Source organism: Anser cygnoides, chromosome 15 (genome assembly GCF_040182565.1).
Source record: "Anser cygnoides isolate HZ-2024a breed goose chromosome 15, Taihu_goose_T2T_genome, whole genome shotgun sequence".
Lineage (NCBI taxonomy): Eukaryota > Metazoa > Chordata > Aves > Anseriformes > Anatidae > Anser > Anser cygnoides.
Window position 1 is genome coordinate 12,261,359 of NC_089887.1, and position 12,582 is coordinate 12,273,940.

Genomic DNA, 12,582 nt, shown 5'->3' on the forward strand with positions numbered 1-12,582 from the left:
TTGGGTATAGACATTCAGTATGTAAGAACGTATGTCTTCCTGTGTGTCAGGATGAGCTGAATTGCATTCATCTGGTCGGGAAAAGTTCAAAAGGTAAATCTGGGACAGTACCAGGGATGTACCTGCCTTTTGAATCATTTTTCTGTGTTGATTTTGGCTTTTTGTAGGTATAAGGAAACAACCAGTTGGTCTATTATTATTATTGGGCCATCTTTCTGTAGTACGCAGAGTTAAATAAGAGTGATTCACTTTATTCTCTGCCCCAGAGAACTTGCAGTCTTTTACTAGTAGGTTTTTGTGACAAAAGGCACAATTATTTCAGTAGTAGTACATAATTATTATTCAATCATAATTCTCATCATTATGATTCAATCTGAAGCTAAAAGCCTGCTGTGCTGAACTGCATGTAAACAGAAGAAAAGAAAGCCTCTTTATAGCTCTTGTAGCGTAGGTAGAGCATGGGAATTTAAGGTGAGTAGAAGAGACACAGCTGTGTGGTCACTGTGGTCTTGGAAGCATTTTGGCTCACTCCTCCAATGTGCTCTCGCTGTTCAGGTTGCCATGGTATTGCTGTTTGAAACTCTCCTCCGAAGTTCCCTAGCTACCCATCACATGTTGCAGCTGGTACTCAGCTCTGGTCTGGATGTCTGCGGACTCCGCCTGCTCTATCCTCAGCATGATGTGCTGCTCTCTAGCTCAGGTGAGGTCTAGTTTTCCTTTAGCGATTCCATTGTGTAATGATGCTGAGGTGAAGATCTTTAACTCTACTAAGGTGAAGAATGATGTGGTGCTGCGGACGTGGAGAAAAGGGTATCGGATTTACAAGAGCATCATATCAGTTGCCTGTATCTTTTGCAAAGGAAATTATAAAAGACCTTAGACTGCTTCTTTCTATCTACTCCCAGTGTTGCTAGAATTGAACTACTCCAAGTTGAATTTTTTAGTCCTTTATGTATGTGTGTCTCAAACCACTTTTGTTGTTCCTTTGTAGAGACCATTCCCAGACTGCAGTGCTGTGAGCTGCAGGATTAGACCCATGTAAGTTAGGTATACCAAATTAGTTCCTACTGATTTTCCTGCAGGTACTGCAGAGAATCCGGCCTCTCTTCCTCAGTTCCCCCCATCCCATCACCTCTGGTACTTCAGTCTTTACTTGACCTTTAGGAGAATGTGTGAAAGGAAACTACAGATCTATCCATCCTGTAATTATGTTGTCTGATAAGCCATCATCAAAACATCACAATTTGCCAATAGAAGGTGGTCTGAGGTGAGAGACCAAAAAGATAAGGCAAACAAAAATTGTATGAGTCCCCGATGTCCAATCTCAAAGCCCTTAACATTAGACACCAATGGCCACGTGTTGGCCCATGCCACTCAAGTCTTCCATTTGTGAAGCAGACATAATGAAGCCTGTCTCAAAGCTTGTATAGAATATTAGTAGTAGATAATGCAGTATAACTTTAGAACAACAGGCAATTATACTAGCTGCAAGGTGTAGAGAGAGCCTCTGAAATGTTTTGTGGCTTGTACTTTCTTTTAATTCAAAAGTTCTCCTGGAAGGTTTGCATGTGGCACTGTAGTGGATACAGGCAATCCATTTCTCATGGGGAAAGTTGTGGGCAGACAGAGTGAGAGAAACAGGCTTCCGTTTGCTTAGACAGAAGATGAGCGCAGACCTGCTTAAATAGAGAAATATCCTGCAGTTTCCTTGCCCCTTTATGCATTTGAAAACCATACGAGCAGACTGCCTTAGAAATGTGATTGCAGTTGTCTCAGCATTGTGCATGTAATATATTCATATTGATAGCTGCAGAAATGAAGAAGGACTTCAGCAATGAGTAAGAAAACCATAAAATCACCAGTCATTAAGAGATGACTGGCAGCAGATCTGCTTCAGTGCTCTGTACCCTGTATCTAAATAGGAACATTTTGTATGAAGGGACAAATCATTTGAGCCAAGGACTGCTACGTGAGTTTGTAGACTGGATTTTTACCTTTAGCTTGAAAACTTTAATATGATTATTTTAAGTATTTTCAGTCAGTTTCTCCTTTGTCTACCTGTTCTGGAGACTTATGTTCTGGTTTCTGATTCTTAGGCAACTAATGATGTAAATGAATACATTTAAACTCCAGGGAAGAGAATGACACGTCTTTCTGCTCTTACACAGTGAGAAATGTGGAGGAGGCAAACTTGCTCTTTACTGGGTTTACTTATTGGACCCAAATAGTGCTGAAGTGAATGTGCAGAAGGGTTTGCCAGAGATGTAGGGAAGAATTGTTGCAGGAAATAAGGAAAGCCACAATTCAAGTCCTGGAGGGGAAATAAAAGAAAACATCAAATATTTGGACACATTAGGCAACGTAATGCAAAATCTGTATTTGATACAGAAGAAATGATCTAGAAAAGATGTACATGGATATCTAGCTTGTGATTCCCTTCCCAGTTTTCCCATATCTGATGAAAATTACGGAAAACATTCTTCTCTTCAGGCCCATATTCTTGCCCTGTCTCTCCTTCAACCCCACCAGCCTTCCTTATGAATACAAACAATGTACAGCACCAGAAGTTAAAGTGCTGGTTTCTAGTGTATCAGCTGTGTAGTATTTAACCCCGTGCACACCCTTTTCCACAGCAAATAAGAAGCCAACCCACACCTTCTTCTTTAACAGGTAAGCTACCTTGAGTAATCTCAGAATTACTACTGGGTAAAAAAGTACAGCTGGTTGCCAGCATAACACCCACAGGACAGGTAACCAGTAGGTTACTTTGCCTAATTCCCCTATGACAGAGCTAAAAAGGGCACTTGAGCAGAATGAATGACCTTGGTGTGGGTTGTTCCATGCTTTAGTTACACGTGTCTTTGTCTTTCACAGAAAAACTGCCTTCTTCCTATGCTTCGGAGATGGGCAAGGTGCCACCAGTGCTGGCATTGGGCGTGAGAGGGCCTAAAGCACGTAGCACCTTGCAGAACATCATTGGGCCATCCGACCCGCAGCTGGCTGGCGTGACAGACTGCAGTTCCATCAATGCCATCTACTGCAGGAGCCAAGCAGAGCCTCTCGTCTACCTGCCCCAGCTGGACAGCCGTGTGCACAGAGAGCTGTGCCTCTGGTTCGGAGGGAGGGCTGCTCATGCAGCACTGCATGGTGGTGTCCTAGATCCAGCTTCCAGATGCAACAGAGTGAGGTGATGGCACTGGCCTGCATGTTTCTGAGCTACGGTAGTTCTCACAGGCAAAGTATGACATGGATGGCAGACAAGCACACAGCTAGTGGGCTTTGTCTTTATCAATTAGTCTCCTGCTAAAGGTCTGAATGAACAAGAGTAATGGATGGGAGCAATCTGTACATTTTCCATTTTCACATATGTTACTACAGTCTGTAAAAGCCCTCAGTCTCTCACAAGACTGTCTCTTCTGGTTGTGTTAGGTGCGGGACTCTTGCAGTTGCCTCCCATCATGTGTTCCCAGGTAGCTAGACCTGTAATTCATACACTTGCAGCACCTGCTCGTGGGTCCTTGCTGTGCCAGGTGCAGCTGGTCAGCCTGATCTGAAATCTCTTTCAGCTGTACCTGGTGCTGGAGAAATGCTTCAAGGTTGTGTGCCTCTGAGGGGCTTGTTCTCCAGGAATAGCTTTGCCCATCCTTATCAACTGATTGGAGATAAGGAGCTTCAGATGGAAAAGGCTCTTCAGAGAGTTATGACAGAAGTCTGTGAAAACAAAAGGTGGCTTATGAACTCAACTCAAGCAATCAGTGTGAGAAATGCAATTTAGGAACTGGTGGTATAGCAATAGGGTGCCAAAAAGTGCTGGGAACAAGTGAGATTCAGGAGTCTGGAATCTTGCTCTCAGATGGGGCTGGATATAGCTGCGGAGGGAAATGGGCTATTAAGTAGCTATTAATCCATCATGCAACCTACAGCGCCTGTGTTCTGCTATGTAGTACTATAAGGAGGGGGGACTACAGCCCCCAAAGGCTCACGTTTCTGTCCAAGATAGGCAAAACCTATCTAACGTTTTTTTATTCTTAAAGTTGCTTGGTTGACAACAACATAGCAATGATGGTAGGCTGCCAGAAAGTCTGCTCTTGACCTTACTCAGCGGAGCAGAGGTGCATCAGGGAAAGGGATGAGAGGAAAGGAGAAAAGCTTCTGTTCAGCTCTGTGAAGTCAGCACTGAGCAGCACATGGTCTGCAGCTGCACAGAGGCAGAGGGAAGGTCAGATCAGTAGCCTGAACACTCTTGCAGAACTCCTTCCTAGCACTCTTTTCCCAAACCTCTCTGCAGCTTTTTTTTTTTTTTTATGAAGCACTTTCTAACAATCATTCCCTTCCTGACAATTTTGCTACCTTATGGATGGAGACTTAAACCTAAGAACCCAGGAAGCATGCTCAGTCCACACCGAGCCACACTCAGTAAATGAAGGGCTCTGCTGTGCTCAGAGATCCTTTCCTGAGACTGTTACAAAGACAGATCAGAGTAGGCTGGCCTGCAGAGGGAAGAGAAGAGACACAGGTATTCTTTTGGCTTTTGAAAGACACTCCTTTGGTTGTTCCAGGCACAGGATCTCAGCCTTGAAACATTTGTTTTACAGTGCTTTATCAAAAGATTTGGCTTAGGGCTTCAAGAAATTTCCACCAGCCAGGATAACATGAAACTCAGACCTCCTCTCCTGACTGTCATTTGTCACGCAGACCTGTGTAATCGTGTGGGGTGTCAGCCTTTACAGGCTGGATTTTTCAGACCCTGGGCATCTCCTTTTAATGTTACTGGATCAAATATGTACTGATGTGGTGAAACTCCCCTGGAGAGAATTCATATAGGGCCCTGAACCTGCAAGTTCTGGACAGGTTTTTGAAGATCCCGGTTGCTCAGTGCAGTGTGGATCACTGTGTTGTCAATGGCAGCAAACCTGGGGTAAGTTGTTCTGCAGTCCTCTTGGTGCTTTCTGCCAAGGGGCAAGGTGCACCCCTGTAGAATCAATCTGATGCACATAGAGGGGATTGTCAGTTTTGTTTGGCCATGAACAGTGACTCTCGTCATTGTTAGTTTTAGGATTTGGAAAACTCAATTTGGCAAAGTTTCATTCATTTTATTTATTTGTTTTCCTCAGGGATGCTTTTCCTCCTACAAAGATGATGAATTCTGCTCCTCTGGTACAACTTAGCCAGTCCAGAGTGGTGCTGTGTTCTAAATAATGCGCTTGTCTTTCTCTTAATGCTGGTAATTCAGACCATTGGGAGATCAGAATACAAACTGCACCTCAGAATTCGGTTTTTCAAATTTTACTTGCAAATATTGGTGGCTTCTGTTGGTCTCCTGGGAGCGACAAGTAGGATGTATTCCAGCCGACTCAGTAGCAGGGGATGAGGCAGACAGGTTTGCCTGAACAGCCTGCACTTCACAGACCTAGCCGAAGTGTTTTACAGAGTGACGTTTGCGTTGTCAGTCCCTGGCTTTCAGAACCACACCTTATGTTCACCATGCCATAATTTGGACCTTTTGGGAATGCAGAAATGTTTAGAGGCTTCACTGCCATGAGCATCTCTGCCAGACTTGATAGTTCTTGTTGCCCAACATGAAGCAGCAGAGGGATATCATGATAGCTTTAAAATTGCTTAAACTCTAGCTAAAGAACCGAAAGTGAATAGCAGCTGTAATATATTTGTGGCTGGGAAAAGTACTGCTAATGCAGCCTGACCTATCTCTTGATTCCCAGGTTTCCTTGCCAAGCTGGCTACTTTGTATTAGGTACTTATTGAACAGAGAGAGCCTCGGGGAGTAATACAGAGAGAGATGTTCAATCAGAGAGACCTTGATGCAGTTCAAGTCATGGACAAGGGGTTGAAATGGTGGTTTCAGTAAAGCTTCCTTGTCCCTGGGCTTGTTGTAGAAAGTGGGTTAGAGTCAGAACCTTGCATAACAACTTTTAATATCTATTGTTTTTCTTTAGGTCTCAGAGTCCTTCATCAACTAGAGCAGAAGCAGATGAAGAAAACGTTCATCTCCAGGACATGGTGCAACCTCGACCTCCAGCGATGCTTGTCTCAACTTCCAAAGGTCTGCAATAGGGAATGAATCATGAGGTTTTATGGTTCTTCTTCGCTGACAGTGTTACCTCACTCCAGCCCACCTGTTTCAGGAAATTCTGCCTCCCTGGATTACTCAGTGCTGTGACCTGGCCAGGTCCAGAGCTAGGAATGAATTTCTGGTGTTGCCTAAAATGAAGTGACAGAAGAGTGTTATCATCACCTCATCCTCCTCATGGGAGTAGCTGCTAGAGTCCTGTAGGCTGCTTAGATTTCACTGAAGGATAAAGAAGGAAAAAAAAAACACAGCACATTTTTGCTTGTAGGGGACTTGTTCATCCAAGGAACTGTCATTTGAAGACCTACCAGTGTCTTTAAGCTGCATGTTTATCTGATTAGAGATCATCTACCTCTACTATTCAAGAGTTGAATATAATGGGGTATGAAATTACGACTTCATTCAAGCCAAGACTGACCACACAATCAGAAAAAAAGTATTTCACAGGGCTACTATTAACTAGCTCTCACCTGGCTCCTCTGTCCAAATCCACTTTTTCCCTTTGTAGGAGTAGTCTTCCAGCTTCCGAACTCGTACCAGGCTAGCTGCAAGCTGACTGTGCTCAAGGGGAGCCTGCCAGGGCATTCAGCATCACTACTGGCTAAGAAGGGTCTGTGTGGTGTAGGGGTGTCTGCTGTAGACGGGCCAATGTGCTGGTAATCTTCTGTAGTTTGGCCTGGCACAGCAGATCTCAAGTGCATATGATTTTGAGATGATGCTATTAGGGTGCTGCTGCCCTGTTTCTACTCCCACAATTGAAGACGGTTCCCTGGTGGAAGTGGGGGGTGGGAGGGGTGGAAGCTCAGCAGCTGTCAGAGAGAAGATGGCAGGAGGAAAACAGGGTTGTATTGACATAGAAAGAAGGTACAGAAAAATATGGTGCTAAAGGAAAGAAGGTACGAAAGCGTAAGTCAAAAAGGGGGAAGGTGACAGAGAAGGTGACAGGAAGAAAAATAGAGAAGGGAAAAGGAAAGGAAGTCTTACCTTTGAGATACACTCTTTCGTATAACTGGGCATGTTAATTCAAGTAGCTTGGCAGACAGCCATTGGCTCTGCGTTATTTGGGATCGGTATTGATGGCAGCTGGTTGCTGCTGATGGAATGACTCACATTTTTGCATCTCCTTCCTTTTATGGCCATTAATGATTCACATTTGATGTGGGCTGCTGAGTTACACCACACCACGTTCCATCTGTATTTGGGCTCAGGAAGTCACTTTCAAGCTTTGCTCCTCAGATAACTGTATCATCTCTATCATGACTCTCAAAGAGAAGCTGAAAACCTGGACTGGGAGCAAGCACCCTATGGGCTGTTAAGGAAAAGAAACATTCACTTATTCCTTCCCTCAGGTCTCCAACAGCTTCTCTTTGAGACACGAAGATACACTCATGCAGAGCATGCAGAACAAATATACTGCTGCTCCTACCAGGTATATCTGTCCCCCTTCCTTCCCAGTAATCAAAGTTTTATTGATCCTAGCAGATATTCTTGTTAATTTGGGATATGTGTATGTGAAATTTTGTTTGTTTAGGTGTTATCAACTAGAGATGAACCAAAATCTTACCACCTGCAACCCTGAATTTTGACAGTTCATATATAATGAGTGCAGCACTGTCAGCCTGGCTCAGAGTCTGCAAAATTAAAGCCGTATAGAAATTTTAGGCAAAGAAACACTCTGCTTGTTGTATCCTTAACAATAAACACAAGCTTTCCCTTGTTTTGTTGCTATTGCTTTGAAATGGCAGGCTGAGCCTTGGTCAGGTTCTTGGGGGACAAATATCTATCACAAAGTTTAGAACCCCAGGAAACATACACTATTGATAGGTCTACCACCAAAACCAAGTGTAATTGGGACACAGAGACTAAAATATTTTCAGCCCCATTATATGGTTTTTAGAGCTAGGAGAAATTAATAGGGCAGTACAGAGGAAACCCATGTAGAAATGGTACTGAGCATGTACTTTCTTAGCTCCTGGCAAGTTACGAAGATCTGAATGTGTGTTATGTACAAGAGAAGAAAATCTGTTAGAACTAGGACAGTATAAAAGCAAAAGAGACGGTAAGAGCAGAGACCCAAAGATCAGAACAAAGCGAAGGCCTCAGGTAGATCAGAGGCTACTGGGAAGCTCCATCTTAGGTACAGCAGGACACTATACAGGAGGTACACTGTTCAGGAGGCCTTGTGGGCTGTTTCTTCTGAGCATGCTCATAGCATCTGTTGCCAGCGTGTTGACAGTGAGCTTGGGATTTAATTTAGAAAACGAAGTGGAAAAAAAAAATACAAGGTTCTAACCCAACATAAACTCCAGTTGCTTCTATGAGCATATCTATTGGAGTGAGAGATGCAAGCAGTGCACAAGCAGCCAGACTTAATGCATTGGGCTCAGGGAGGAGGGAAACCCTGGAAGGAGAGAGCAGGCTGGTGCCATTATGATGACCAAAGATAGGAACCTATGAAGCCATGGATGGTACAAAACCATAGTGGGGTGGTGTTGTGATCAGAGGCTGGTCCAAAGGTACAGTAACCCATGCCGCAAGGCAAGCTCTGGGATGACGAGTAAAGACAGGACTAAAGAAGGGCTGAGAGGGAGCAGAAAGTAGTGCTGACCAAGGCTGTAGTCCTACAGGCTAGGACCACTAGTAATAGCAGAGAGGAATGCCTGGGATTGCTTCATGTACTTCGCAGTGGACAAACCAGCAATCAGTCTTGTCTTCATTTGGTTACTCATCAGTTTGGCCAGGCTTATCAGGTCCTTGGTCCTCAAAGGGTCTGGCTGCTGTCAGACCAGCTGTAAGGGTAACAGCTCAAACACAGCCTGACAGGGGCTGACACACAGCCATCATGTGAACTGAGAGCATACATACCTCAAAGAGAGATAACAGCTCATAGACAGCTAGATAGACCTTACGAGACAGACTATCTGGAGTAGATGATTCATAAAGAGATTGCTTGTAATGCCATAAGCTTTACTGTTCTGTGTTGACCTCTGATAGCAGCCATTATAAGCTGAATAGAGCAAATAAACCATAAAATACAGTGTCTCCATTTGGAGAGTGCTTCAGGTAGGAGCTGGCCACTAAGAGAGTTTCCTTGCGGTAACACCACAGTTTCTGTGGAAGTAATATGCTGTTTTTCTTACTCTCTTTTTGACCTAGGGGACATTATTTTGATGGTGTCACCTGTGGTATCCCCTCATGCATATGGTAATGTGATATCGGTCTGTACTCATCGGGGTTTTCTTCTGCAAGGAATCAGACAGCTGCAGCTTTCACCCAAGCAAGCCATTGTGCTGAGCATGACAACAAGTCAGGTACTGGTCAGAACATACAGCTCAGTTGTATGCTTTGGGTTACCATTTCTGAAACTTATTATATTGTGGGTTTATGGATGTGCGAGCTGACGCACTCCTGTAGTGAGTGTTCTTGAGTGTTCTTCTCTGTTCATTCTCTCTTTACTAGCTAGCCAGCACTCGTGTTCCTTGTATTCCTACGAGTGGTGCTCTTGTTGCTTTCAGTACTGATGTTTTTTCTTTAGTAGGAAAATCCCACTAGGCCTAAGCCTCTCGCTGAGACTAATGCATGATCAGGCTTTCTTCTATGAAGTTAACATGAATTTTACCATTGATCTCAAAATATGCTAGAGCAGGCAGTAACCTCGTAAACCAAAATAACAATCTCTGGCCTGTAAACCTGTGTTCAAGAGAATAGTCTTCATCTACCAGACTAATGTGTGATTATGTACTTTGCTGTCCCTCTGGGTCTGCTTGTGGCCTTTCAGAATGAAGTCCCCTAGCATAATGCATTCAAATGGCTTGCGAGGAGAGCTTTCCTATTGGCAAAAATGAAGTGTTTTTTTTTCTTTCTCTCAAGGTCTGTTAACGTGATGATAGATTTATTTGAGTTAGAGTGCAGTTGGCATTTTGACATATCAGCCTAAAGAAACAAATAATCATAAATGCAAGATTTCAGTCAAACTCACCTGTACAAGAAGACAAGTTCTGTATTTCTTACAAAATAAATCAGCCAGGAATCCTATGACAGTTTATCTTATAAAGAGCTGGACCCCTTCCTTTAAATTTTCATGCCTGGAGTTGTTTCCTGTGTCAATCAAGAAATGCATAATTTTGCAAACTAAACTGTGCACAAAGCCCCTCTTTTCTGCTTGTTCTCTAATCAAGCATGAGGAAGAACACTTTCCCTGCTCATAATATTTTATAGAATAAAAGTAGCTCCTATTTATGTAATACTATAGTAAAAATAGCCAAATATTTGGAGCACGCTCCTAAATGGCCGTTTCAGAAGTTCAGGAACTATTGCTTTAATGTGTTCTCTGGTGCTGTTTCAGAACCTAGGGCTCAAGATCATTATTGCATGAGTGACTTAGGATGGTACCATGTATTGGCTGCACTGTAATTGTTGTGGTTTTAGTCCAGCCCAGTTGTAGAGCAAAACATTTTATATTAAACCTTTTCCTGATGTTTAAATTCCTTTGTGTCATGAACAGATGACGTATGAACAGCCAGTCATTGGAAGTTACTACGGCTCTGCTGGTGTGCTGTACCTTGATATGCCATTGTAACTTAACTATTTGCTTGAGCCCTACAATGATTAAATCTGCATTTAGTAGTCTAATCTGGTCCTTGTTATTTCAGATTGCTGTATTTTGCCCTAGAAAGATTTCAAGTTCACCTGCAAACAGTTCTGCAAGAGGAGAGCTTTCTGCTGAGCCACGCGCACACAGTCTCATTTTGTTGCTGAGAAAGGAGAATGCTAGTCACCATATTCCTGCGCTGGTAAAAGGTAATGCTTTCACTTAACCTCAGAAAACAAGGCTTACATTTCAGTTCACGCGAGCTAAAGATTAAAAGCCTAACCAAATCTGTTACATTGCAGGAAAGATTTATTGAGAATATCAGGAATTTATAGTTTTGCTATATGTATCTCCAAGCCCACTTGTAAATCAGCCACTGCTATGTTTCCTACATAGTAGATTGATCTTTGTCAGTTGTATGATCTTTAGCACTGAAGTCCTTTTGACTTAGAATCATAGAATAATTCATGTTGGAGGGGGCAACAGAAGGTTGGTCACCCAATGGCCTGCTCAACACAACGTCAGCAGTGAATTCAGACCAGAATGCTCAGGGCTTTTTCCAGTCAGGTCTTGAGAATCTGCAAGGACAGAAATTCCCCCATCTCTCTGGGCCCCTCTTCCAATGCTTGCTTATGCTCACAGGGAACTGTTTTTCCCTTATGTCAAGCTGGAACCTCTTCTGTTTGAATTCCTGACCCTCGTCTCTGGACTTCCCACTGTACGCCTTCATAATGGTCCTAGATTCATCTTATCAATAACCTTCTCAGGTATTCTTATTGCCCAGAGAAGTATGCTACCAAAAATGTATGGGTGTCATTGAGCCTGAGGATAGCACCTGATCCTATCAACCTCAGCCTTGAGTTCTGCGTAGTTTTGATTTCCAAGCATCTGAACTGCAACTCATTTTATAAGCAGGGACTGCCAAAGAACAGACAAGTAGCTGCCCCAAATCTTCTTAGATGAGTCAGACTCTGTTCTGATGCTCTCGTTCAGGAAGAGAGTTTAGTTTTTCTAAGGATAAGCTGGTCTCTAGGGAAAATCACAAACAACAACAGGGATCAGTGCAGAACAAAGAACCCTGCCCTGCCTGCTTCCTCTTGCTCTGGCAATGGGCAAGTTGCCTGTAGCAGGAGAGTCTGTTCCTGTGTCTGTTTTCCTGCAACCTGCCCTTTAGTCACCACCACTAGGAGAAGTGGGTCAGTGTAGCCTGGACAGTCCCCAGCACAGTGGTTTGACCCCTCCATTAACACCACCACAGGTAGTTCCTGATGGAGGCATTCATCCGCTGCCTGATTGCCCCTTCTAGTCCATGGATAATGGAATGGAACATTGAGAGGTTTGGGGGGAAAAAAAAATAACAATTTCAAAAAGTCTTCTGCTTTTTCTCCCAGGACTATCACAGTATGTTCTGAAAACATGTTCAGACACAGTGGATTAATCATGGCAGACTAATTACAGCACCGTGTCACCTGCTGCCTGTAGACCTAAGGGAAGTTGCTTATTAAAGAAAGACAGCTTTTTTTTTTTTTCTCCTCTGAGTGCCAGATGATGTTTAAAGTGTTTGTTTTGCACTGCAAAATTTGCACTAGAAGTATCTATGCGGGCACTGGAACAAAGGATAGTCTGGAAAGGTCAAGTGTTTTCCCTCATTGTAGAGAACTGTTTTTTTTTCCCTTAGTAGAGAGATTTTGCAAGTGCCTCTTTTATGTCTTCCTTTATTGCCTCAGAAGTAATCCGGAAAGATAGCTTATTCCATATTCCAGAGCCCTGAAGAGGGGAAGCTGATGATATTGTCACATAAGCTTTGGCTTGGCCTCTAAGAAGTGTGAAACAGCGTTAGGAATTGAGCAGTGTAGATACCATACTAAACAGTTTCATGTTTTTAATCAGTGCCTCCTGAAAA

General features: G+C 43.3%; 1 protein-coding gene across 16 annotated transcripts in view; it reads left to right on the forward strand.

Annotated features, from left to right (window-relative positions):
* The window catches only part of DNAAF8 (dynein axonemal assembly factor 8), a 105,474-nt gene that overhangs the window by 49,088 nt on the left and 43,804 nt on the right, over window positions 1–12,582 (forward strand). For all 16 annotated transcript variants that reach the window (XR_010825194.1, XM_066977993.1, XM_066978004.1 and 13 more), the window contains 5 exons: window positions 556–700; window positions 2,875–3,187; window positions 5,955–6,061; window positions 9,245–9,399; window positions 10,741–10,888. Coding sequence is in view for 15 of the 16 variants with exons in the window: in XM_066977993.1 (XP_066834094.1) it covers window positions 556–700; window positions 2,875–3,187; window positions 5,955–6,061; window positions 9,245–9,399; window positions 10,741–10,888 (868 nt within the window). In the remaining variant the exon portion in view is untranslated. The remainder of the gene's footprint in view (window positions 1–555; window positions 701–2,874; window positions 3,188–5,954; window positions 6,062–9,244; window positions 9,400–10,740; window positions 10,889–12,582) is intronic.